This window comes from Microtus oregoni, unplaced genomic scaffold (assembly GCF_018167655.1).
Source record: "Microtus oregoni isolate MIOR12 unplaced genomic scaffold, Mior012 000064F_ref0000363, whole genome shotgun sequence".
NCBI classification, from domain to species: Eukaryota; Metazoa; Chordata; class Mammalia; order Rodentia; family Cricetidae; genus Microtus; species Microtus oregoni.
The window spans coordinates 10417048-10443971 of NW_024543874.1; the positions used below are offsets into that span (position 1 = coordinate 10417048).

A 26924-nucleotide genomic window follows, 5' to 3' on the forward strand; every position below is an offset into this window, starting at 1 on the left:
CATGTAAAGGGCTCAAAAGGATGCAAAGTAACAGTGAGGTGCCACTAGCACTTGGGGAGGGGGGAGACATCTGCTCAAGATCTCCCCAGGAGAGCCTGACACTTTGCTCACACTGAGAATACAGCTGCAGCTGGGATGCACTTAACTTGCATTGGTAAATCATAAGGACAGGGCTACAGATTTTTTTTTTTTTTTTTTTTGCTTAGAGAAGTAGAAAATAAAGGTTATCTTATAATCAATAGACCTCAGGATTAATGCAAGTTAATATATAAATATGGAGGCGGGAAGTGAATAGTGTACGGGGCCACCTTATGGACAGCACTTACCACCCATTCCACAGCTTCTGTATTTACGTGCACGTGACAGACATGTACACGCTTCATGTGTGTGTGTCCATCGAGGCCAGAGCTGCAGGCAGTTGTACTTTCAATGGCCCAGACACAGTGCCCTTCAGGCCATCAGCCACCCCACCCAAGCCTGACTCCATGGTGCTTTGCATCATTTTTTCTTTCAGAATTTCAACATGGACACACAGTTGAAAATAACTCACTGTTACCCAAATCTGGAGCTAAATAATATTACTGCAAAATAAACAAGCAAACTTTGGCAGGATCATCAGGACAAGGGGGAGAGTTTACAGTTCTTCCTAAACATTTATTTGTAGGTTTTAAGCGAATATGTGAAAACTACCTCCAGATATAGACAGAGACCAGAGAGACAGCGAGCAGCACAGGTCTCTTAGCCATACTCTTCCAAAGCGGAGACGATGACACAGTTCCCTCCAGGAGCCCTCGGGAACACACATGCATTTATTCAAAACACGGGGCCACTGGCGAGACGTGGGGTATTTGCCAACTCTGTCCTTGAACTCCTACGGGATATTTTGTTTCTTTAAACAGGGACGTGACCTTGAACTTCTGACCCTTCAGCATTAACAGGAATGCTAGATCACAGGTAGGTGCCCTCACAGCCAGTTTATAACTTGAAGTGGGGACTGAACCATGGTTTCATCGTGCATGCCAGATGAACAATGGTAAGTCACATTCCCAGCCCTGCCCTCTGGAACTCTTGGAAACTATTTGAATAGAGTTGCTCAGATGGAAGCAGAACAACTCAACTTTTCAAAATTGTAGCAATCCTAACTGTCAGCAGCCCTTGCTGGGTGAAAAGTGCACACTGCTGCCTGAACTGCTGAGATGGTGCTATCAGGGAGCCACAGAGTCAGGGCCTCTGCTGCTGCCGGCAGATATACTCATGCTTCATTCTTCCTTTACCTCTGTTTCTGCAACATTTCGGGACAGGAACCTTCGCAGCAGCAAGAATCTCAGGGGCACTTAGCACCTGCAGTCCATGGGAGAGAACCATCCCCTGGGAAGCCTACAGATGGCAGGTGCCACACATCTGACCCAAGAAGTGTCCCTTAGGAGAGGCAGCTTGGGCTCAAGGGGACCTAGAAGCCCTATGTTACCTCATTAGGGACTCTCTGGGTGCTACCCTGCATTCTCCATTTTTACAGACAGACAGCTATGCAGAGATCCCACCAGACCTTCCTGACCATGGTTGCTGAGCTGCTGACCTCTGCCATAGGCCTTATGGTCCTGACTGGCCTTAGTGTCCTTGGATCTGGGGGCGATAGAAGGGTCACTGGAAAACTTTCCCCTAGCTGCACCCTTAAGGAGACTTGTAGGTGACTCAAAGCTTGGTGAGCTCTTCTCACCAGCCACGTAAGCAGCGGAGGCTGAGCGGGCATGACTGCCCTGGTGGCGCACCAGCCAGGAGCGACAGGTGAAGCTCTTGCCACACTGGCCGCAGGTAAAACGCTTCTCCTGAGAGTGGCTGCGCAGGTGCCGTAGGAAACTAGGTTTGTGCGTGAAGCAGGAGCCACACTGGGTGCACTGGAAAGCACGCTCACCAGAGTGCACACTCTGGTGCACTGTCAAATTGGCTAGGCGTGTGAAACGCTTGTCACATTGGGTGCATGGAAATGGTTTCTCACCCGTGTGTGTGCGCCGATGTTCCACCAGTGTGGACAGGCGCCCAAAACGACGGCCACACTGTGCACATGGGAAGGGCCGCTCTCCCGTGTGGGTGCGCTGGTGCTCCAGCAGTGTGGACAGGCGGCCAAACCGCTTTTCACACTCAGCGCATTTATAAGGCTTCTCCCCAGTGTGTGTGCGGTAGTGCGTGGTAAGTGTTGACTGGTGGACGAAGCTCTTGCCACACTGGACACAGGTGTAGGCACGCTGGGCTGTGGATGCACGACGGTTCCTGGTGAGAGTGACCTGCTGTGTGGCATTCTGGGGGCACTGGAGACTGGCAAAGGGTGGAGATCCATGGTGTGGGTGCGCATGCTGAGTGCTGAGCTCTTTGACAATGAAGTCCTGGCCATTCTCGGTGCCCTCAGTAGCTGGCACAGGCTGACTCTGAGAGCCTCGGGGGAGGGAGGCCACCTCTCTCTCTCTGGAAACGGGGAGCAGGTCCCCACAGGTTCTCCTCTCAAAGTCCTCCTTGCTGGAGCTCCCTTCAGTTGCCCACGCTGGGTCTGGTAGCACGGACTCTCCTTCCAGGATCCTTTTCTTGTTAGCTAGCCAGGTTTCTGGTGGGGAGAGACAGAGATGAGTCATTCCTGCCACAGGTCTGGCGCTGGGCTGCCTGATTCCCCTGTTCTTTGGTATGGAAGGCCTGAGGTTCACACAACCCTGTCACTGAAGGCCTCCCTCTGGTCCTAACCTACGTATCTCCCACTTGCCTTCTGCCAGAGGCCCACTCTGTACCATCTGCATGTCATCCAAATGCCCTAACGGTTAAGTTGTATACCTCTGCTTAAGGCCTCTTCTCATCGATACTTCAACGGCTCCCAAGAGCAGCTCCCCAGCAGCCCCTGATATGTGCCACCAAGACCAAGAATGAGAAAGCCTGCCTACCACACCCTGGTTCTGATTCTGGTGCAGAGACAACAGGACAACACAGGATACTTGCTCGCTGCCACTTCCAGACATGAATACAGAAAGCCCCCTGGAGGTGTTCATAGACCCAGATATACAGCCTATCGCTGGGCTTCACCTGAGCACAGATAGGCACTGGTTGTCTCTCGCAGACTCTTCTCATATGCCTCTTCCTCTTGCTTGATCCAGGGGAGAACACTGTGGGGGGATTCCAGCTGGCCTGGTTCTAAGGAAAAGAAGCCCCGAGGGCATCAGATGTCACGACCTCTGGTGACCACAAGGAACTCCCAAAAGAATCACAGAGCCCAGGAAAGGCAGAATAAATAAGTGACTAAAATCCAGTATGGTAGGAGTCAGGAGAGCTGAGGTACAGGGCTTCTGAATGACCGCGGCCAGCACCCTTTCATCACTCCCGTCTTCCTGCAGGGAAGAACAGCGCCCACAGATCCCTCCAGAATACACACCATATTTTGAGAACACTTCAAGCAGATAAACAACAGGATTAAATAAAGGCTCAGACTTTTCCAGCTCCATGATCTCTGATGATTTACCCAACCTCTCTGAAGCTTACTTCATTTATGTATGCGAAAAGACAAAACCTACAAGAGATTTAAATGGATCAATATTTATAGTCTATAAGTATGAACTTTGTTAAATTGGAAATAAATGCATTGTACTAAGAGAAAAGGGCAATTTTTTCCCTCCTGCTAGTTTTTTGGGGGTTTTTTTCCCCCCAAAGCAGGGTTTCTCTGTGGCTCTGACTATCCTGGAACTTGTTTTATAGACCAGGCTGGGAAGAAAGGGGAGGTGTGCACGGTGTGCACCACTACCCCGGTTCCTACTAGCTTTTCTTTTTTTTTTTTTGAGACAGGGTCTCACTCTGTAGACCAGGCTGGCCTCTAACTCACAGAGTTCCACCTGCTTCTGCCTCCTGAGTGCTGGAATGTGGGTTTTATCAGTCTCTGGCAGCCTAAGAAACACAGTACCCTAGGATAGGTGTCCTTCAAGGGTCAAGTGACCTCACTAGTCTGTTCCAATCTCTAAGATCCATATCCATAGCACAGCACATCATGCATGCTCTCCCCCAATGAATAAATGTTAAGAAACTTAAAAGAGGAAACCATTTCAAGCCACAACTATCTAGCTACCAATCACATACTTCAATATTGTTCTAAGTTTGGACCTGGAAATACAGGGTCAGCTTTCCATTGTTCTGGTGGCACCTGTGGTCCAATCATACTAAGAAGATGCTCCACAACCACAAGTACCCACCTCCCCTACACAGGCTGCTTCCATAATTTTAACCTAACAGCTGGAAAATTCCATTTTTAACATGAAGCACTTCAAGCTTTGGAAAACGAAGACAACAGTAATATACCACCTGGGTAAAGCACTTGCTACCAAGTCTGATGACCTGAGTTGAATTCTTGGAGCCCACATATTAGAAGGAGAAAAGTGATTCCCACAAGTTATCTTCTAACTTACACACACACATTGTGAGGTCTCTGAGTATGTACACCAATAATAAGAACAGCAGCTATGCTGGGAGGGGCTTGGGATGGGGGAGATAGCCAATAAAGAGAGGCTTTAAAAAATATTGTACATATGTACATATGTATCTGTGCACATGAGTGCAGTGTACTCAGAGGACAGAAGGTGTTATCCCCTGGAGCTCACAGATGCCTATATGGGTACAGGTGCTGGAATCATACTCAGAGCCTTTAGATAGCAGCATGTGCTCTTAGCTTCAGAGCACTCTCCAGTCCACGAGATGTCTTTTAAATTGAGCCTGGTGGTGCACAACTGTAATCCCAGGACTTAGAAGGCAGAGGCAGAACGACAGATATAAGCTCAAGGCTGGTCTATGTAAGTTCTAGGCCAGCCAGATCTAATAGCAAGACCGTATCCAGAGAGAGAATGTCTGACCTCTGCACTACTGAGCAAAAACACATTCATACAAAAATGCACTTGCATAATCTAAAGGCCGGAGGCCTGTCAGCCCCTGCCAGGTGACCCTAACCAGCCTCTCATAATCTAAAGGCCGGAGGCCCATCAGCCCCTGCCAGGTGACCCTAACCAGCCTCTCATAATCTAAAGGCCGGAGGCCTGTCAGCCCCTGCCAGGTGACCCTAACCAGCCTCTCATAATCTAAAGGCTGGAGGCCCGTCAGCCCCTGCCAGGTGACCTCTAACCAGCTTCTCAGACTCCAAGGTGTCCAAATCACTTAAACATGTTGAAACTGTAATGCCCATGCTTACCAACTGAAGATCCTCAGAAATTTGGCAGGAAGAGCTGCCTCTGGAAAATAAAGCGAGCTTACACCAAATGACAGTAGAGAAGCTATTGGAGGAAGGAGTGACTGGTAAGACAGCAAGGACCATCCAAGGCTAGGCAGTCCTAAGTCCCCTGAGGACACCCATCCACAGCAAAGTTCTGGGCACCTCCAAGGACATACCAGCCAACACCCATTTCATGGGTCCTCAGTGAACCAACAAGTGCCACTAACTACTAAGCAAGCCCTTCCTGCTTATACTCCATTCTCAAGTGCTATTGGCTGATTTCTGTATCCTGGCACTGTACCCTCTCTGTGGTATCCCCACCCATGCAGGGACCCCCAAAACACTTTTAACCTCAGTGCAACTTGCCAACCAGTCAGTGTGTTCTTTCTTAATTTAGCTCCCTTCAAATGAGGGCTTTTCTCCTCAAAAATAGTAAAAATCTAAAAACAAGGGAATGGGCTTGAGAGAGGATTATTACAGCAGACCTGGGTTTGGTTCCCAGCACCTACATGGGGATGCTCACCACTGATTCTTAGCTCCATTTCTAGGGGGTCTAACATCACGTGTGTACAGTGCCACCACAGGCACATGCAGACACACACACCTCCAACATGGAATGGTACCTTTGTTCTGAGCAAACAGGGAATCTATCCCCTTTCAGCAGGAGTGGTCTTCTTCTATTGTTTCTTTCATTTGAACTAAGGATTTCTTCACCTTTCAAAAAGCCAGGGTGGTTCACACCTAGATTCCAGTACTCCAGAGGCTGAGGTAGGAGGCCCAAATTCAAGGTCAGCCAGAGTCACCCAGTAACTTCCAGGCCAGTCTGGGTTAGAGTAAGATCCTATCAGGAAAAAAGGCTGGAGTGTGAGGGGGCTTCCCATAGCGTTCACAAGGTTCAGTCTTTAGCAGCAGGAAAGCAAAGGAAAGCAAACAGCTTTGTGATCTGCACTCCACCTTAGTGCTGTTACCGAGGAGAATGAACACTGAGTTCTCACTCTCGCTGTTTGTCACCCTAGAGTGTGCCAAGCACCGCGTGGAAGGGAAATAGCAAACTAAGACTCCTTCCCTAAAGAGAACACACCTTGGTGGAGGCAGGGTAAAGAGCTGGGTCACGGCCATAGACAGGGCATCAGAGGTCTGATGGAGGTGATAAACTATCTGCCTCACTTTTGACCCTTTCCCACAGTTCCTGGACTGACAGCAAAATTCAGTGGTGGAATAAGAATAGGTATAGTTACAAACTAAGTCCTAGAGGGACAAACAAAGCAGGGGAGGCCTCCACTCCACAGAAATGAACTGAGAGGAACTGGACAGTGAGGAGCAGATTCTAATCTGTGTGTCTCCACTGATGTCTTGGATAAGCAATTTAACCTTCCTGCAAGCTCCAAGATGATGCAAGAGCTGGGGATGTAGCTACAAAATTCCAGATCTAATCAAGTATCACATAAAAACACACTTCTGAACATGAGGCTGGAGGACCTAGTGTTTACTGCGAGCCCTCAATTCTCAGACCTGAGATATCTTCACAAAGCATGCCCATGGGGCTGGAGATGGCCCAGTGGTTATGAGCACTGAACACTCTTCTGGAGGACTCAGAGGTTCAGTTCTGAGCACATACATGGCAGCTCACAACCATCTACAGCTCCAGTTCCAGGTAATCTGGCCTCTGCAGGCACCAGGCATGCATAAGATACATAGACAGACACACGCAGGCAAAACCACCCATACATACAAAATAGAAACATGTCTACACTTAATTCTAAAGATGGGAATTAAAGATATCTTCTAAAGCCTCTAAGACCAATCTGCTCTGGCTCTCAGATCCAAAGGTCTCAACACACCGAGGAAAAGAATGAAACACATTTGGAAGCCTCGGGGACGTCTCTTACCCAGAGCACCCAGCACCTCCCGGCTCTCTTTTGCTACGTCCTTGCAGAGCTCTTTCTGCCAATCTTCCGGGCCGCCTTCCTGTTGCTCAGGGAAACACTCAGCCACCTCTTCAGTAGTTATAGAAACCTGGAGGAATACAAATCCCCACACCCTTTCAGAGAACAGCCAGAAACGGCTCCAAAATTATGGGCACCACTGACCAAATGCTAGCCTCTGCCCACATTTCCACAGAAAAGTGTCTTCCCAGCTCCTGTGCACACCAGCATCTTCGGTTGGAAGCTGAATGGAGACGCTTTCTTAGATTTCCTCTTTCGAAAGTCATCCTGGGGCCTTCCCTTCCAGCCCACCTCCATTCCTCTGTCAGCTGTCTATACAGAACACTTTCTACCAGAGATCCCCAGTGGCCACACCAGGCTGAGACGCAGACCAGTGCCTCATCCAGCCATCATCAGAGAAGCATCTTCCTGTAATAGGTGAGAACTAGCAAAGACCCACAACCTGCAGAGCGAGAAACTCCGGAGCATTCAGTTCTAAATGGAGTATCTTCATCAGCCCTCCCCTCACGGCTCAGGGATCGATGTGGAAAAGGAGGAAGAAAGACTGTGGGAGTCAGAGGCAGCAGTGTCCTCCAGACAGCCAGGCTGATGTCCATGTGAACTGGCAGAGATGGAGGGAAGTCCCACCCCTAACTAAGAAGCTATCTGCAGTTAATAGCTGACAGCAAAGGAATGAGCAGTTTTTCAGTGGCATCTCACTGGGTATATTTAACCACACTTCATGGCAGATCCCACGTCCAGTAGTTAGACAACATAAAACAAATCAAATGGTATTTTTATTAACTTTGCTTAATTTTGCTTTGTTTAGACATGCTTTTGTCTTATTAGTCTTTTGTTTGTATATTTTGGTATCTGCCTTTTTTTATTTGTGTGTGTGTGTGTGTATGTGTTTTCAAGACAGGGTTTCTCTGTGTAGTTTTCAGAGATTCACCTGCCTCTGCCTCCCAAGTGCTGGGATTAAAGATGTGCACCACCACTGCCCAGCTGTTTTGGTGTGGGTTTTTTTTTTTTTTTTTGTTGTTGTTCTTTAAAAGAGAGAAAAGAATGTAAATTTGGGTGGGTAAGGAGATAGGAAGGCTCTGGGAGGAATTAGGGGGAGGGGAAAACATGATCAAAATATATTGTATGAAAACAATTTTTTTTTCTTTCTTTCATTTTCTTTTTTTCCCCTCTGAAACAAGGTTTCTCTGTGTAGTCCTGACTATCCTGGCACTCTGCAGACCAGCCTTATCTTGAACTCTAAGATCCACCTGCCCCTGCCTCTGAGTGTTGGGATTAAAGATGTGTGCCACCAACTGAAAACAATTCTTTTCAATTAAAAAAAAAAAAAAAAGGTGGGGGGAACCATTCTGGGATAACTGCTGTTGCTCAAACATGTCCTTCCCAACAACTCACTCTACTGCCTAAGCAGACAACTTGCCAATGTCACACCCTCCTGACATTTTAAAAAGCTCTTAAGGTTCACTGTAGTTGACTGGAGGCCTCCCTTTACTCTATGAATACCTTGGGGGCTTCATCCTTGCTGCTAGCGGGCAGCCTCAGGACCCAGGAGTTCCGGGTTTGCAGCAGGTTCTCCAGGTTCTCCAGCCGCTGCTGCAGCAGCCCGTACTCCTGCAGCAGGGTCCCCAGCACGGCCCACTTGCCCTCCAGCTGGCTGCTGAGCTCCATGGCTGTCTTCTCGAAGTCAGCCAGCCTCTTCTCAGCTGACCCTGTTCGTATTTCCAGGCTTTGAAGATGGACAGCCTGGGACTCTGTTTTCTTCTCCACCGCCTGAACAGCAGCCAGGATGGCTAAAAGGGAGATCTCCGCAGACTGGATCTGGGCCTGTTGTTGGAGGTCAGTCCCCACATGCCAGTCCTGTGACCAGAGACAAGGAGATGGGTTGGCTTCCAGAAGAAGGCCAAGAATTGTTCTCAGTATAGTAAGATCAGGATCTTCTGGAATGGGTTCAGACTCCAGTCAAAGACAACAGACACCAGACCCTACAGAACCTTCATGGGAAGAATACTGAACCTAGAGTCACTGCAATGGAAAATTAAATAGTGAGCATTCAAATGTATACCAGATTTAATCTTGCTCTGTTGCAGAATATTTATTTAACTATGCAAAGATGTAATGAATTTATTTTACAATGAAAAGATGTGAGATGTGTTACATTTGCTTATGTTGTCAAATATTGAACTATGTAAAGATGTGTTGCTTGCCTGCTTAAGGCACCTGATTGGTCAATAGCAAGGGAGGAGGTATGGGGAGGGCTTCTGGGCAGGGAGAGTAAGTAGGAGGAATTTTGGCTCAGGGGCCAGCCAGATACAGAAGCAGCAGGAAAGTAGGGCAGACAGAATGAAAGAAAGGTAAAAAAGCCCCGAGGCAAAGCGTAGCCGAACAGAAACAGGTTAAATTCAGTTAAAAGAGCTGGTGGGATAAGTCTAAGCTAAGGCCCAGCATTCATAATTAATAAGTCTCTGTGTCTTTATTTGGGAGCTGGCTGGAAACCCAAAGAAAACCCCAACCCTACTAGTCTACTTTTACTAACCACCTTTTGTCCTCTGGAGACACACAGCCCAACAAGACCAGAAAACCTACAAACCCAATGGTAATCTCAGCTCCTCCTCTCCCCCACACAGGGTTTCTCAATGTCCCTGGCTGTCCTGGAACTCACTCAGTAGACCAAGCTGGTCTTGAACTCAGAGATCTGCCTGCCTCTGCCTCCTGAATGCTGGGATTAAAAGGTGTGCACCACCACAGCCCAGTCCCCTCACCTCCTCTCACAGCAGCTTCCCCCATAGTGAGGCCCTGCAGTTCTCACCTCAGTGACTCTACTGCTGTGTGAATCCCTGACCTGCCCGCGACACAAGGTGTCTTAGTTAGGCTTCTGCTGTAGCCGTGAAACACCACGACCCAAAGCAACTTCACTAGAAAATGGTTTCCTCTGCTTCCACTTCCACATCGCTGTCTATCGCTGAAGTCAGGGCAGGATCCTGGCGGCAGGAGTTAAAGCAGAGGCCATCGAGAAGTGTTGTTTAGTGGCTTGTTCCTCATGGTTTTCTCAGCCTAATTTCTAAACAGAACTCAGGACCACCAGCCCAGATGTGGCCCACCCACAATAGGCTGGGCCTTCCCACACCAAACACTAGCTAAGAAAATGCCCTTCAGGCTTGTCTACAGCCCAACCTTTTGGAGATATTTTCTCAGTTGAGGTTCCCCCATCTCAGACGACTCCTGCTTGTGTTAAGTTGGACACAAAGTCTCTGTTCCTGAGGTACCTCATCAACCAGCCCCTGATTAGTCACCACACTGGAAGGCTTGATCTTAGCTTAGGGGCCAGAGAAAGCTGAAAGCAAGCATCATAGTCAAAAGGAAATAACCCCGAAAATACCCTGTCTAAAGGAGCTGGACAGTGAGTGCTTCATGTATAACGAAATAATGAGACAAAGAGCAAGGAGCTCCTCTGTGGGGATAGCAGGTCTCTTCCAGAACTGGATTCTGTGCAGGTTGGGGCTAAGATACACTATTCCCTCTAAGGCTCTGTATTCTCAATTACAAGGACATCATGACTTTCTCTCTCTTAGGTGGTCAAGAATAAGCTACAGGTATGAACCAGCTCTCAGGTTGCATGGCATTATCTTATACTGTATTACTAATAAACACAAAGGTTCCAGACCACTGACCAGAATTTTTATATATTATAAACCAAAGACTGAAATTAATCAACTTTTGTGACACTAAACTTTCTCCAAGACATCTTCCATAAAAAGACACAGCAAAGTGCCCCACACAGTTGGATACTTGTCACTGACACCTATCCTTTCCTCCCTTCTTTTACAGCACCATGGTGCCATCCTGGGTTCTGACCAGTAATGAGCTATGGCTGGGAGGAGTCTTCATAGATAAGGGTCAAATATCTTCGTTTCTCTGTGACCCTTGCCACAAATCTGGCACCTAGAAGTGTCTCTGAAGTTACTGCTATAGCTAGCAGATGACCTCTACCTTCAGAGACAGTATCTCAGCAGTTCATTCGCACGAGTTGGAAGCCAATAGGTCAAGCCTGGGCTTAAAACACACCTAACCAACATCTTCTATAACGATGACTCCCCCCTACCAACTACAGTAGCAAATCTTCCTGGGGGTTATTGGGAAATAGCAGGTGAGGGTGTATGCATCCACCCTGAATGTAATCGAGTTCAGGCCTGAAAACCATGGAACCCCCGTAAGGACAAGATTATGTCTCCCAGGACCAAAAGGGCTAGCTGGAGGGGCCTTAGCTCAGGAATAGATCTGAGATGGCCAATAATGGTGGAGAGATCCCGGAAAAGGAGTCCCGTGGAGTTAAAACGTCCACAGCCGGTGTATCGGGCCCAGACATTTCCTGGTTAAGCTCAATTGGCTTATATTATGAATGATCAAAACCCGGACAAGAGACAAGGGCTTTATCCTGTAGGCATAGGAGTCCTAGTCTTCCTCCCTGAGACTCTACCGAGCTCAATCCAATTTCAGGAGGTGATAAGATGTGTTCCAGGCAAATTCAGAGACCGTTTCGCATCCCCACATGGTCTGTGCCGACCGCCCTTACCGGAGCAGCAGCCGCCTCGGTCATGGCTGCGCGCGATCCTGCCTCGTCTCAGAGTTGCCGCTGCGATATTCCCTACCGACGGTCCCTTTTGCCCACACGCAACAGACTCGGACGACCGTCCGGGGCAAATAGCCTCGGGACAGAACGTACAGAGTCGTGAGCTAGCGGTGTCACGGCTGCTCCTCCACAGCTCCCGCGGCTGGATCGCAGGCCCCACCCTCCGCAAGCAGGCTTCTCATTGGCTAGCCATGGAAGTCCTGCCTCCTGGCCGCAGAGCCCAGACTCCTTTGAGCCGAAGCACCAGCCCGCAGCGTCCGGGCGCGTTGTCTCCACCCCGCAGGTGCGAGCGCCAGGTGTCTGGCTCCCTTCTCCTAAGAGCTCCACCTGCGTCGAGGAGCCAAGCGAACCACTGCGATCATCAGCTCGGACTACCCAGTACAAACTAGGCCACAAGCACGTAGTTATTCAAACGTGTTTATAGAGCACCAATTAGGCTAAGATTGCCACCATCATAGTTCTTAGAGCCATATGGGCCAACCATTTCTTTGTTTTAAAAAGGCAAGAAAATCCTAGCATTCTGGAGGTAGAGGCAGGAAAATCACAAGCCAACCAAGGTTACACAGCACCCACTTTCCCCACCCCTAGCATTTGTTTTGTGCTTTAAAGGTCGAATACTTGTTTCCAGGGAGCATTTAGCATTAGAAAAGAGGCCCAGGAACCTCAGCCCAGCACCTCCAGAACAGCAGGGATGAGCTTTTGCAGTTGAGGATTGTGTTTGAAACAGAGATACTGTACACATCCTGTCTGAGCACTTACTGACAGCTGTTATCTTGCTTGAGGGGCTTAGACAACAGTTGGGTGAGCAGGCATGGAGGATCCAGAACTTCCAACGGCTTGTCTACTTATCCCTGGCCCAGGAATGATGGCAGAGCTACTCTCTGCCTCATCTGTTCAGGGCTTCTGAGAGGCAAGGGTCTGAATGGCATCAGAAAATAGCACAGCCAGATGATGGTACCTAGGAGCCCTCCTGATTATGCTCAGGTGTTTGAGTGTCAAACAAGAGAGCAAACTACCAGGAGAGATGGGACCTACCAGGCTGTGTGGGCCGCACCCAACATGGCGTGGCAAAGAGGCAAAATGAACCAGCCATCCCCAAGACATTGTGGTCTGAGACTGTCACCTCAAACCCCTGGGCTTCAGCTGGTGCTTTTGAAAGGCCCCTCAAGTACCAGCTTGGCTGGAAAGTCTTTCTAGAAACTGAAGGAACTGCCACTTGGAAAAAGAAAGAGGTTCTTCCTGAAGGAGTCTGTCTGGGGAAAAAGGGCACAAAATCAACAAAGAGAAAAGAGACCCAGACTTAAAAGGACGGACAAAATAGGCATTTGTATAGCACCTCCTGACACAGACTACTCTACGGTGACATCTGGGCTGTTCTGTAAGACAAGGAACATGAGGCTCAAGAGGGTGGAAGGATTCCCTAGCTTCATCCCAGAGTTCCCCCAGGGAGGGGCTTCCTGGGCTTGCTCTAGTTTCCATTAGGCATTTTTGCAGGTCACAAAGGGTCACACTACCAACCCTGAGACCTGAGAGGAGTGGCTCATTCCTAGCTTCCATTTCCCTCACAACTCCTAGTAAAGGATGCAACTGCCACACGAGGGGAAGGCAGGAGAGTGAGAGTCACCCTGAGCATTCAACACACCTGAGCCCTCTGCTTTCAGAACAGCAGCCAAGCCAAGCCACCAAAACAAGTCTACACTAAGCAGGCCCTCCCACCCTGTCAGCACCAAATGGAGGAGGTAGCACAAAGTTCCTGCCCCTCAGCAGCTTTGGATCTCCAAGAAAAACATTCTCAAAGCAACAAAGTAAAAATAATTTTAAAAAAATGAGAAATGTAAATTTCCAGGGCCTTCCCTTAGCCATCTGTGAACTCTTTTTTTCTCAAGTAGACTGCAGATTTTCATCCATGCAAACCTTCTCCCCAAGGTCTCTCTTGTCCCATCCTGGAAGAGACAAAACTTTCTATTCCTACTGACTGCAGTACCAGCCAAAGGTGATTCTTTCCCGAGTCAGGAATGTCCAAAAGAGAGGAATCAGGAGATGGAGGCACCTATCACACACCTTTTGACTTCTTCGTATTTGAGTGGAAAACAAAACAATAAAACTCTCCAAAGCCATTCCAGAATGAAGGACCAATGTCAGGTCAGGAACAAGGGAAAGGCCTGAGAGTGCAGATCCCACCAGGGTACTCAGGAGAGCCTGCGGGTGCCATGGCAGGCTCCTCTGGTCAGCCTTTCTCTTCAGGGCTGGGCTCCCAAGTGGACAGACAAAATGAGGAAACACAGGATAGCCTGGCCTCATGAGTGGGTGTGCATGTGGACAGTCAGGTGGTGGTTCCTGTTGAAGGCCCGGCCACACTTGGGGCACTGATAGGGACGTTCACCAGTGTGGATGCGCTGGTGACGGAAGAGGTCTGAGGGCCGGCGGAAGGCCTTGCCACAGTAGGGACAGGCAGGCCAGCCCTGCTTGATGCCTGTGTGCTGACGCTGGTGCAGTATCAGGGTCTTCCGTCGCTGGAAGGAGAGCAGGCATTCACTACAGTGGTAAACCTTAGCTGTTGACCTTTGTCTCAGGAAAGCACTGCTTATCAGGGAAAGGTGCCTTGTGGGCTTCTGAGGTACCCAGCCGATGATAGGACCAGGTACCGCCACCTCCCCTGGTTCCAGAGTGGAGTGGCTTTCCCCTGACCCAACAGGCAAATCACTGCAAACCTCCCTGTGTTCGTCCTCTTCTACATGGGTCCGCTGATGGATTGTCAGATTAATTTTCAAGCGGAAGCTCTCCCCACAGTCAGGGCATGAGAATGCCCGCTGTCGTTGTCGTTGTCGTCGAGGAAGGGTACAGGGTGGCTCCTTCCTAGCCTCTGCGGCCTGGGGTTCCCTAATCAGTACCCTAGGCACTCCCTGGTCATGAAGCCGTCTGGAGCTTCTAGTCCTGGGCCTTTTGTGGGACTGGCTCATGGACTGGCTCAGGAACTCCAGAAGCTGCTGCTCAGATTCATCCTCGGCCTGTGCTTCTGTCTTGATGGTCACAGCACCACCACCTAGCAAAGGAATCATGACTGGTTTCCAAGAGAATCACACAGCTCCCCTCACCATTTGAACCTGTTCCAGGTTCAGGCCTCTTCTCCCTTGCCCAGTTTCTATGAGTGTCCTCAGAGCAGGTCAGGGGGTCCTACTCACAGACACCATGGGCAGGTCTGCCTCATGGATTATTCACCTTTGTTTGCTGTGTTGTGCTCATTCTTAGAAGATGAGCTAAGAAGAGCAGAGAAGGGAGAAAGTTACAGAAGCCAAGAGGAGCCAGGAACCCTATGGAGTCCAGGATTTGACTTTGGAAGATGGATGGGTAGGACTATAGTGGGGAGACACTTCAGCCATGGCAACGGTGCTACCAAGACCCTAAGTGTTGTGATGATACTAGTTACAATAGAGATGGACAAGGAGCCCATGGGCCCCAACTGCTTCCAGACCATGATTAAGAGGCCTTGTGGCTGTAATCCCAGCACTCAGGAAGCTGAGATGGGAGAATTGCCACAAATTTAAGACAAGCCTTGGCTAAACTGTAGTTTTAAAGCCAGTCAGCTATATTCACCCCCAGAGAGAGAGAGAGAGAGAGAGACAGAGAGAGAGACAGAGAGAGAGACAGAGACAGAGAGAAAGTGCCTCTATGGCCTAGGAGAGGGGATGGGAGTGACTTGCCTGTGTGTCACTCATCCCAAATAAATCCACTGGAGCCTCTACCATCCTATCAGCCTGTGACTCCTATAAGGGCCCAGTGCAGGTCTCACCTGATGCAAGGGTGGAACTGAGACAGTATAAGTGAAGGGACAGAGCCATGAAAAGTGCAGGCTGAAGTGAGGATAGTGGTCATCAGGTGCAGAGAGCAAAGGTCTTGTCATTGAGCCCTATCAGAAAAACATGGACTTCAGGTGCAGCCCCTACATTTAAACCATAGGTCAATGTGCAGTGCCAAATGTCACAGCTGCGAATCTAGATAGGCCAGCTCGCAGGGTTCCTGTGTGCTAGAGCACCACATGAACAGCCTTCCTGCCACTAGCAAACCATCGCCTAAGACACGCAGCGTGTCCTCAAGCAGGACTTTCCATTAGGCCTGTTGACCACAGGCTGACTGCTACTCACAAATGTCCCTCTGAGCTGCTATGAGGCTCTGCCACAGCCACAAGTGTCTCCTGCCACTCACCTGGTCCCACAGAAGGCAGGCTGTCTGTGGGAGGGGAGGGTGGACATTCTCCCTTTGTAGATTCTCCCTCCTGTTTGATGGGTAAAGTGCTGGTGCTGGCTGGAGTCCCTGTGGGAGAGAATCAGATGAGGGCATTCCTGACACAAGTACCACAGGAGACACGGCCATTTCCCCAGCAGGTCCTGGACATGCTTAAGGGCCTGCGAGGAAGAAATCTTCAGGCGTCCATCTGGAGGGCTTCTGAGGTAGGAACAGAGCTAGTAAGGCCACAAGCCCAGTCACATGTAGGCCCAGGCTCACAACCTCTCTCTCCATATGCTACCTTCATCAGCCTCAAAATAACAGAAGGTTTGGATAGGCCCGAGGACAGAGTCCCAGGTATGTGATGGTCAGGGACACTACCCTCCTACCTGAGGTCTCATGTTACAAATTCTATGCAAAAGCTTGAGCTTAGGGGCTGGAGAGATGGCTCAGTGGTTAAGAGCATTGCCTGCTCTTCCAAAGGTCCTGAGTTCAATTCCCGGCAACCACATGGTGGCTCACAACCATCTGTAAAGAGGTCTGGTGCCCTCTTCCGGCCTGCAGACATACACACAGACAGAATATTTATACATAATAAATAAATAAAATAAATATTACACACTGACTGGGAGGAACACAGAGAAGGAAGAAGTCATGTGCTATGGGGGAAATGCAGAGAAAGCACTATAAGGAAGACGACAAGAATTGGGAATGAGGCCAGCATCAAGAAGGAAGAAGAGAAGTTAAGCACAGCTGAGAGCATGAGGATCGGTGCCCTCTGCGTAAGTCTCAGAAAAGGACCAGCAAGAACTGCCTGTAAACAGAGCAGACACAGGATCCTGGGTGAGTGACAAAAGTCAGCGTGCTCAACAGGTTTTCAGAACACTGAGAAACTACAGCATGTCAACCTAGCGCCACACTGGAGTCAGGACACCAACCGCCATGTTGGCATTGCCACTGTAGAAGATCCAGCAGGTCCCATTCACACTCCTCCCCTTACTCCAGCCAGACAGGTATGTCCAGGCCCCCACAGTGCTCTTCAGACACCTGAGCACTGCAGAGACTAAAGCTACCTCTCCAAGGCCCATCTAAGAGGATGAGTCTTTGCAGCAGAGTTCAGTATTTGCTTGTTTCCTATGCGGGGAGCGCCTGTGTTGCTGCCCAGCTGTCCTCACTTACCAGTGTCTGTCTCAGGTAGAATAACTCTTGCTTCCTCTTGCTGCGGCTGCTGTTGCTGCTTAGGTGCCTGCCTTTCTTTTGGTTCCTCTAGGTCAGGGCTGGCTGGACTTGGGGCATGCTCTGGACTCAGAGGAATTCCTAGAAACACAAACCAACATCACTGAGAACAATACCGAGGTCTCCTAGGCAGGTGGCCAGTGACACTAAGGCCACACTAAATGCAGAGTTTCAGATCCTGGGTTTGGAAACCAAAGACCAGATGTGAAAATACAGTGGCTACGCCCACTGCCCTCACAGCTCTCCTCTTGTAAAACCTCTTTTGTGTTTTGACACAGGGCCTCTCTACATAGCCCTGGCTACCTTGGAACTCACTATGTAGACCTTGCAACCTCAAACTCAAGAGACCCACCTGCCTCTGCCTCTCTTTGCTGGGACTGGAAGTATGTTCTGCCATGCTGAGCTACGTCTAAGCCTCTTTGCCCATAAGAATTCTGTCCAACATGTAATCAACTGAGAATGCAAGACAGGAATGACAGCTAGATCAAGAACCTGGCTATCCACTCACATAGTGGCTGATAATGGGATGTAACCTCAACACCATAGGTCTAATGTCCTCTTCTGAACTCTGTGGGCACTTCATGTACATGGTATACATATATATAGAAGGTAAAACATCCATACACAAACAGTAAAATAAATGTAAACGTAAGCCGGGTGGTGGTGGCACATGCCTTTAATCCCAGCACTCGGGAGGCAGAGGCAGGCGGATCTCTGTGAGTTTGAGGCCAGCCTGGTCTACAAGAGCTAGTTCCAGGACAGGCTCCAAAACCACAGAGAAACCCTGTCTCGAAAAACCAAAAAAAAAAAAAAAAAACTACAGAGAAACCCTATCTCGAAAAACGCAAAAAAATTAAATAAAAAATAAATGTAAACGTAAATAATAAATTTTTAAAAACCTGGCTACTTAATGATGTCTTTCCCCCCAAACTACCTTCTGTAGTGCCAGGGAGTCCACTGGTACAGCAGAAAAGACACCCCGAAGACATCATCTTTGGAGCTCTGATGTCCTTAAATATTTTTTTTAAAGGGATTTTTTCGTTTGCTTGCTTGTGTGTTGGTGTTTTGCCTGCATGTATGTCTGTGTCGGGATGTCAGATCCCCTCGAACTGGAGTTACAGACAGTTTTGAGCTGCCACGTGGGTGCTGTTTTCTCTAGAAGAGCAGTAGGGCACTTAACAGCTGTGCCACCTCTTCAGCCCCCTAAATACTCTTTCAGGACAACTCCACCTCCACACCTATCCTCTTCATACCCTTGGATCCGTGCATGGTGTTTGCTGTGGCAGGCCTCCCAGAAGAGTCTCCTACAACCTGGCTGTGACTGTGGTTATTAGAGGCTCCAAAATGAGCCTAAGCAGCCTCTCACGGAACAGAGCTGGGGGAGGAGAGTTCTGCTTTTCTTTTCTTCTTGCTTTTGTCTTGTTTTGAAGACAGGGTCTTACTATATGGCTCTGGCTGGCCTGGAACACAACATGTAGATTGGTCTGACTTTGAACTCATAGAGCTACACTTCCCTCTGACTCCTGATTGCTGGGCACCAGCCTTCTTTCCGTCTTTAAAAAAAAAAATTACTAATGAGAGAGTGTGTATGACAGATAGACAGACAAACAGATGATGGGGGAGATATGTAGGTCAGAAAGCAACCTTCAGCAGTTGGTTTTCTTCCACTGCAGGTTCTGGGGATGGAGCTTATATTATCAGATTCATACACAGCAAGTACCTTTCACCACACTGGTGAGGACCTTCTGCCACTGCTGAGCCATCCCTGTCCATCTGTGTTTGTTTCCTTTTTTTTTTTTTTTTTTTTTTGATTTTTCGAGACAGGGTTTCTCCGTAGCTTTTGGTTCCTGTCCTGGAACTAGCTCTTGTAGACCAGGCTGGCCTCGAACTCACAGAGATCCGCCTGCCTCTGCCTCCCGAGTGCTGGGATTAAAGGCGTGCGCCACCACCGCCAGGCCTGTGTTTGTTTCCTGAGACAGGGTCTCAAATGTATTCCAGGGTGGTCTTGAACTCACTATGTGGCTGAGAACATTAAACTTCTGATATGCCAGCATCTACATCCCTAGTGGTGGGATTATAAGCATGTAGCACCATACGAAACTTTTCTGGTGCTAGGGATCAAACCAGGGCTTCATGTAGGCTAGATAAAACACTGTACCAAGTGAGATACATACTTCATACTTTCTTTCTTCTCTCCTGTCTTTCAGGACCAAAACAAAAACAAAACAAAGCAAAATAAGAAACCAAATTATTATGAAAAAGATATACTATGAGCAAAAGGGTTGATGGTTAAAGAGCTGATGGAGTCTGTCTGATATGAAATCAGCCAAAGGTTCCTACCATGGACCCACATGTGCTGAGGACAGCTGGAAACAGACATATTTGGATGAGAATACACAATCACAGAAAGAAGAGGCTCTATCTCTACAAGTTTGAACTCACCGGTGTGGGTTTTCATGAACACAGGGTACAGGGAACAAGGACAATGTGTGAGACACACAAAGCAACCTAAGCAGGGCCTCCACAACCTCCATCAGCACTTCTCTTCCAGGGAAACTGAGAACCCAGCTAGAGTCACGAGAAGTGGATCTGTAACGGACAATACTGCTCCCGAGTCTCTTTCACATTCCAGGGAACTGAGCTGGACACCAGCGGGTCACAACGCTCACAGACATTATACACGCAACAGTCACTAGGTCTTGAAATTGTTATTTCCATAACAAACCCAGAGACATCTGCTTCAGCTAGGTGTGGTGCTCATACCTTCAACCCAAGCACTCAGGAGGCTGAGGCAGGAGGATTGCTATGAGTTAAAGGCCAGCCTGGGCTACATATTAAATTACAAGCCAATTTGGGCTATGGTGAAAAGCAAATGAGGCCAGCAAGCTCGCTCAGCAGGTAAAAGCCCTTTGTTGCCAACCCTGTAGTTCCATCCCTGGGACTCACATGGTGGCAGGAGAAAACTAACTCTTTCAAATATTTTCCTGACCTGCATACATACAGACACATAAAATAATAGAACTTTTTTAAAAAAGCAAATAACAGCAACAAGAAGCCAGTGTGGTGTCACACGCCTGCAATGCCAGCACTTGGAAAGCCGAGGCAGAAGGACCGCCAAGGTAGCCACAAAATGAGCCCCAAGCAAGCCTGGGGTACAGAATGAGACCCTGTCTCAAAAAGCAATACAAGACTAGAGAAGCTAAATAAGCTGAACCCAAAGACAAACATATAGGCATCCTCCTGAATATTAACCTTCATCAGGTGATGAAAGGAGACAGAGACAGAGACCCACATTGGAGCACAGGACTGAAATCTCAAGGTCCAAATCAGGAGCAGAAGGAGAGAGAGCACGAGCAAGGAACTCAGGACCACGAGGGGTGCACCCACACGCTGAGACAATGGGGATGTTCTATCGGTAACCCACCAAGGCCAGCTGGCCTGGGTCTGAAAAAGCCTGGGATAAAACCGGACTCTCTGAACATAGCGGACAATGAGGACTACTGAGAACTCAAGAACAATGGCAATGGGTTTTTGATCCTACTGCATGTACTGGCTTTATGGGAGCCTAGGCAGTTTGGATGCTCACCTTACTAGACCTGGATGGAGGTGGGTGGTCCTTGGACTTCCCACAGGTCAGGGAACCCTGATTGTTCTTTGGGCTGACGAGGGAGGGGGACTTGATTGGGGGAGGGGGAGGAAAATGGGAGGCGGGGGCAGGGAGGAGGCAGAAATCTTTAATAAATAAATAAATAATAACAATAATTAAAAAAGCAATACAGAATATCTATAAGGGCCAGTGAGATGCTTTAGCAGGTAAAGGCATTTACTGCCTAGCCTGATGACCTCAGTTCCTTCTTGGGACTCATGTAGTAGTGGAAGGAGAGAACCAACTCCGGAAAGTTTTCCTCTGACTTCCACACGTGGGCACTGTGATACATACCTGTATCTCTCCATACACACAGGTAAGTCAGGTGTGGAGGCACACTTCCGCAGTCCCAGCACTTAGGGAGGGAGACCAGGAGTCAAAGACCATCTTTTGATGACATACTGAGTTTGAGGCCAACCTGAGCTACATGGGACCTTGTCACAAAACACAAAACAACAACAGACAGAGCTGCTCCACCGGCAGATGGTAGAATAGAGTTGCTGAAGTCATATATTTGGCTCCTTATAGGAACTATAAACAGAAACCATACAAAGCACCACAAGACACTGGTTCAGAAGCCCAGACAGAGAAAGGGAGATATGGAAGAATATGAACCCCTGGCTGTTAAAGTGCCGTAGCACACTGGGTTTCTTTATTGTTATCTGGAGTCCTGAGTGTTAGATACTTTCCTCTCATGGAATTAACAGGTATCTAAGTGCATGACTGTCAGTGGGAAAAGGGGGAACACAGATTTCTTCTAATTTAACCCTACCCATAAATAAGAAAAAAAGGGGGAGGGCAGAAACCAGGTGCTGGCAGAAACTCATAACTATAACTCCAATATCAGGGGATCCCAAAACCCTCTTCCAGTATCTTTGGGCACCAGACATGCATGTGTTATACAGATATACATGCAGGCAACACACCCATACACATAAATAATATTAAAAAATAAATGCTGGGCAGTGGTGGCGCATGCCTTTAATCCCAGCATCCAGGAGGCAGAGGCAGGCAGAGGTGAGTTTGAGGCCAGCTTGGTCTAAAGAGTGAGTGTCAGGACAGTCAGGACTGTTACACAGGGAAACCCTGTCTCAAAAAACCAAAATAACAAAGAGGGAACTACAAAGGGAGTTCTGGGACAGCTAGGGCTATTACACAGAGAAACCCTGTCTTGATGAATGAATGAATGAATGAATGAATGAGTGGGTTTTGGCAATAGTTGCACAAATCTGTAACTATATTAAAAAACCACAGAAATTAGATTAGCTGGGCATGAAGACTGGCATGTAATTTTAACATTTGGGAGGAGGAAGCAAGACAACCAGTTCAAGGTCATCCTTAGCTACATACCAAGTTTGAGACTATTGCTTGCTACATGCCTTAATAAACAAACAAACAAAAAAAAAATCCTCCAAGCATGGCGCCACAAAGAATAGTAAATGACATATGTAAACATCTATGTATATATGCATATTTGTGGTACCGAGGTTGACCAAAAGCGCTGCACACATTAGGCAAAAGCTCTGACATGAAGCTATAGCCCCTGGCTTACTTTCACTTTTTAAAATGTTTATTCAACTTAAGTCTTTTTAAATTTTTACTTATTATTTATTATTGGTGTAAGAGTGTGTGTGAGCGCGAGTACAGCCACGCCATCACATGGGAACGATGTGCACAGGTAGAGAACTACTTTTTGGGAGTGAGTTCTCACTTTTCAACATGGGTTCTGAAAATTAAACTTGGGTCACCACACCTTTAAGCAAACCTCTTACCTGCTAAGCAATCTTACCAGCCCTAATTTCATTTTTTGTTGTTGTTTTTGGTTTTGGTTTTTTGAGACAGGGTCTCTCTGAGTAGCCTTTGCTGTCCTGGAACTCACTTGGTAAAACAGGCTGTCCTTGAACTCAGAGATTCTCCTGCCTCTGCCTCCCAGGTGCAGGAATTAAAGGTGTGCACCACCACTACGACCACTTTTTAATTTTGAGACAAGATCTCATTAAGTTGCCCAGGCAGGCCCTGAACTCACTCTGTAGACTAAGCAGGCTTTGATCTACGAGTCTCCTGTCCTCCAGAACAGCATGGATTACAGACCTGTTCTATAGGCCACATTTTATTTGGTAGAGGTTATTTTTTGTCTTTTTGGGACAGTGTCATACACCCCTATGTTAGCCTTAAACTCAAACTCCTGATTCTTCCTGGCTATTTGACTTTTTAGAGATTACAATCCTCCACCTCAGCCCCTGAGGTGTTAGGGTTATATTTTAATAGGCAAATTTGATGGTACATAAGTTACACCTCAGTAAAAACTGTTGAAAATATGGGAGGACTTTATGGGGGTTTTCATAAAATTAAAAGACATAAACCCAGTGCAGCATTTGAACTTTGAGTTATTAAAATTAGGATCTAAATTCCTACTGAAAATAAGGACCAGATATTAGATGATTTTCTGTGTATGATGATATTGTGGTTAAGTCTAGAAAAAGGAAGATGGGTAGTAAAATCTCCATCACTGAATTTTTTTGTTTTGTTTTGTTTGTTTTTGTTGTTTTGGAACAGCGTCTCACCCTGTAGCCAGGTTTGCCTAGAATTCACTGCTGAAGATCAGTGATGACCATTTGCTGGTCACTGTCCTATTCTTCTTTGGGTTATGTCTAAATATTTTATTTATTTATTTATTTCATTGCCTACCATGGTAGCAGAGGCCTTTAATTTCAGCACTTGAGAGGCAGAGACAGGTAGCTCTCTGAGTTCAAGGCCAGCCTGGTCTACACAATGAGTTCCAGGACAGCCAGGACTATATAATAGCAAGACCTCATTTTAAAAAATCAAAAATTAGTAAATAAACATGTGTATATGTGTGTAAGTGTTTTGCCTGTGTATATGTACACTGCATGCATGCCTCCTGCCCAGAAGAGAACACCAGATTCCCTAGAACTACAGTTACAGACAACTATGTTGTCATGTGGGTGCTAGGAACTGAACCCAGGTCCTCTGCAAGAGCAGTGAGTGTTCTTAACCACTGAGCCCATTCTGGGTGACGGGCCTGTGCTCCCTTTCCAGCCCCAAGATGGCCCAGTGTACCCGGGAAGGTAGTGTGCTGTTCACTTTGCCCAGGTGCTCCCAATATTGCCAATACTTACCAGTGTTTGGTTTCCTTGGGCATGTTGCCTCCTCCTCACTCCCCTTCTGGCCCCAGGGGCCTGAAGGACAAGGCTCTTCTCCCCTCTCTATCCAGGTGAGGATGTTGGGTTTGGAGATGGCACAATCTGCATACAGAATGGGGAGGGGATAGGGAAAGGTCTCAGTCTCCCTGCCTAAAGGAAAGGCAAAGACTGCAGGAAGCCCTCCTTAAATGGAAGCCGAGGTGTTCCCTTGCAGCCTTACCCAGGGAGACCAGCGTCTCATAGTTGTCCCTCATCACGTGCTTGTAGAGCTCCTTCTGCCAGTCCTCCAGCTTGTCCCACTCCAACTCAGAGAAATACACAGCCACGTCATCAAAGGTCATAGGCACCTGAAACCAGTGTCACACTTGTTCACCCACACATTTTACGGGCATGGCTCCCCAGGTTCCCCAGCTCAGGACATCCAAAGGCTACCTTGGGGACCTCGCCCTTGCTGCCAGGGGGAAGCCGCAAGATCAAGAAGTTCCTGTTGCGCATGAGGTTCTCCATGTCCTCCAGCCTCCGCTGCAGCAGCCCGTACTCCTGCAGCAGGGTTCCCAGCATGTCCCACTTGCCCTCCAGCTGGTTGCTGAACTCCACAGCTGTCTTCTCACAGTCAGCCAGCTTCTTCTCAGCTGTCCCTGCGCGTCCTTCCAACGTCAGCAGGCGGGCCAGGCAAGAATCCACTTTCTTCTCCAAGGCCTGCACTGCTGCCACCACAGTCCACAGTGTGATTTCTGTGGAGTAGAGGTATGCGCTCTTCTCTGCATCTGGCTGGGGTTAAGAAGAGGGGTGGGAGGCCTCTTATTACACATCAGCTTGTACCTCTGAGAAATCTGCTCAAGAAAACCAAAGGATCATATAATCAAAATATCCGCATCTTAAACCAGGCATGATGGTACATCTACAATCCCAACATTTACAACTGAGGCAGGGAGATAGCCTCAAGTTCATGGGCAGCCTGATCTAGACACTTCCAGGCTAGCCTAAAGAGTTGAGACCAGCCAGGTGTGGAGGCACACTCTTTAATCCCAGCTCATGGGAATCAAAAGCAGGTGGATCTCTGTGAGTTCAAGGCCTGGTGTGGTCTGCCTGGCAAATTCCATACCACCTAGAACTGCACAGTATACCAAACACTGTCTTAATGTAAACCTGCAGCTTTACATTTAAAGATTCACCCAACCTGAAATAAAAATAAATAAAATAATTAGAAAGAAAAAACTTATATCTGTTTCAAACATGTTCACACTTTTCCTGTCATTATTTCCTCCATGATGCAATGATTAGCCTTTCTATTGTACTGGAAATCTAGATATGACGTACCATATTCTGGAGTCTATGAGTGTATTATATGTGAACACTACATTATTTTATGTCAGGGACTTGAGCATCTCTTGTCCACTGGGTGAGAGCTGTAGTTGTTGCAATAATGTGATAGGTAGTGTTGAGATCTATCCTGTTAGCAAGTTTAGGGGATATTAGGTGCTGCAAGACAGGTGGAATGATCTGGAAGACGTCATCTGGACAGGTATGGGAAGGCCTTCCAGCCCCACTCCCATAAAGCCCGTTTTCTCTTCCATGTAGGCAGGGAACCGAGAAGGACACATGGCAAACTAAAGGGAAGGAGAGATTCCCTTCAAAAAGTTTCCAGGAAACTAAGGTTTCAGACACTTGTCTGAGATGTATTGGTAATAATAGATAATACTTACAGAGAGATTTTTTTACAGGCAAAAGTTTTAGCATGTTCTCTGACATGGCCACACTACCCTTCTAAAACTGCTTTAAACTTACAGTGATTCTCAACCTTCCTGGTGCTGCGACCCTTTAATACAGTTCATGTTGAGGTGACCAGCAACCATAAAATCATTTTGTTGCTACTCCGTAACTGTAATTTTGCTATTGCCATGAATCGTAAATATTTGATATGCAACGCCAAGGGGTTGCGACCTACAAGTTGGGAACAACTGAAGTAATCTTTAAAGAAACAAATGAAAAAGGTCACAAAATTCAGAAATCTGTTGCTAACAGGGTTCAGTCAAATTGTTTCCTAAGTAAAAGTAGAGTTGCTAGGTATTTTAACGGAGACCTAAGCTCGGCCTCTACCTGCCTCTGCGGTGGATGCGGTGGATGCGGTGGGTACGCCACACCAGGCCCTCCTCGGCCGAAGGCCTCAGAAGAAACAACGGGCAGGGGCTCTCAGCTGTGTCATCTGCAGGGTTCTTCGAGGCCTTCAGCAGGCATCTGAGCGCCCGGCCTAGCCGGGTTCCGGGGGCCTGGTCGCGGTCACCGGTCTTAGGGCACAGCCCCACCGGGCCTGGTGTTTGGGCCGCCCGCCGCTGGGCGCAGGCCCGTGGCCTCGGTGTCCACCAGGCCGGTGTCTCCATGACGCCCGCGGGCTGGGGGACGGGCAGGGTAGGGAGGGAGCGCTCCGGGCCTGGTGTGCCGAGACCCTCGCACGCGGCGGCCACCGGGCCAGGGCGCTTACCCGGGCGGGCGCCGCTTCAGCCATGGCTACCGTGTCCTAGCTGGGGTGCGATCCTCCGCCGACAGGTCGGACCACGCGCGGGCTGAGGTTCTCCGCCGACAGGTTGAGCCGAGCGCACGCTGCGCGTCGGTAACGAGCAGGAGCGGCCCAGCGTCGGAACTGCTTGCCTGGCGGCCCCCGAGCCACGTGCCCCGCTGGCCCTTTAAGGGAGCCGCGGGGGAGGCCGCGGCCGGGCGCGCACAACGCCCCCTGCCGTCCGAAAGGGGCGCATCCAGGAGCGCTCCACCCCGCGGCCGCGAGCCTGCGACACCGAGCCTGGCTCCGGACGCCTAGCCGCTGGCCTCGACGGGAATTCAGGGAAGACGCCCGGGAGGG

The 26924-nt window shown here is 48.5% G+C and overlaps 2 protein-coding genes across 3 annotated transcripts; both read right to left on the reverse strand.

Annotated features, from left to right (window-relative positions):
* Positions 1 to 636: 636 nt before the first annotated feature.
* Positions 637 to 11914, reverse strand: LOC121439910 (zinc finger protein 282-like). Of its 2 annotated transcripts, XM_041640533.1 has the most exons (5): positions 11741 to 11914; positions 8674 to 9027; positions 7114 to 7240; positions 3064 to 3171; positions 637 to 2596 (listed from the first exon to the last, which is right to left on the reverse strand). In XM_041640533.1, exons 1-5 carry the CDS (start codon positions 11762 to 11764, stop codon positions 1491 to 1493), a joined length of 1719 nt encoding a protein of 572 aa, XP_041496467.1. In that variant the 5' UTR covers positions 11765 to 11914; the 3' UTR covers positions 637 to 1490. The 2 variants fall into 2 exon arrangements, with proteins under 2 accessions (XP_041496467.1, XP_041496468.1); XM_041640534.1 differs by lacking the exon at positions 3064 to 3171.
* Positions 11915 to 14037: 2123 nt separating this feature from the next.
* Znf783 (zinc finger family member 783) lies at positions 14038 to 26761 on the reverse strand. The gene is given in 7 exon segments (XM_041640570.1): positions 14038 to 14840; positions 16001 to 16108; positions 17201 to 17338; positions 24044 to 24169; positions 24288 to 24414; positions 24500 to 24838; positions 26550 to 26761. Coding segments are annotated over 7 exon segments (1665 nt in total). The 5' UTR covers positions 26574 to 26761.
* Positions 26762 to 26924: the final 163 nt, after the last annotated feature.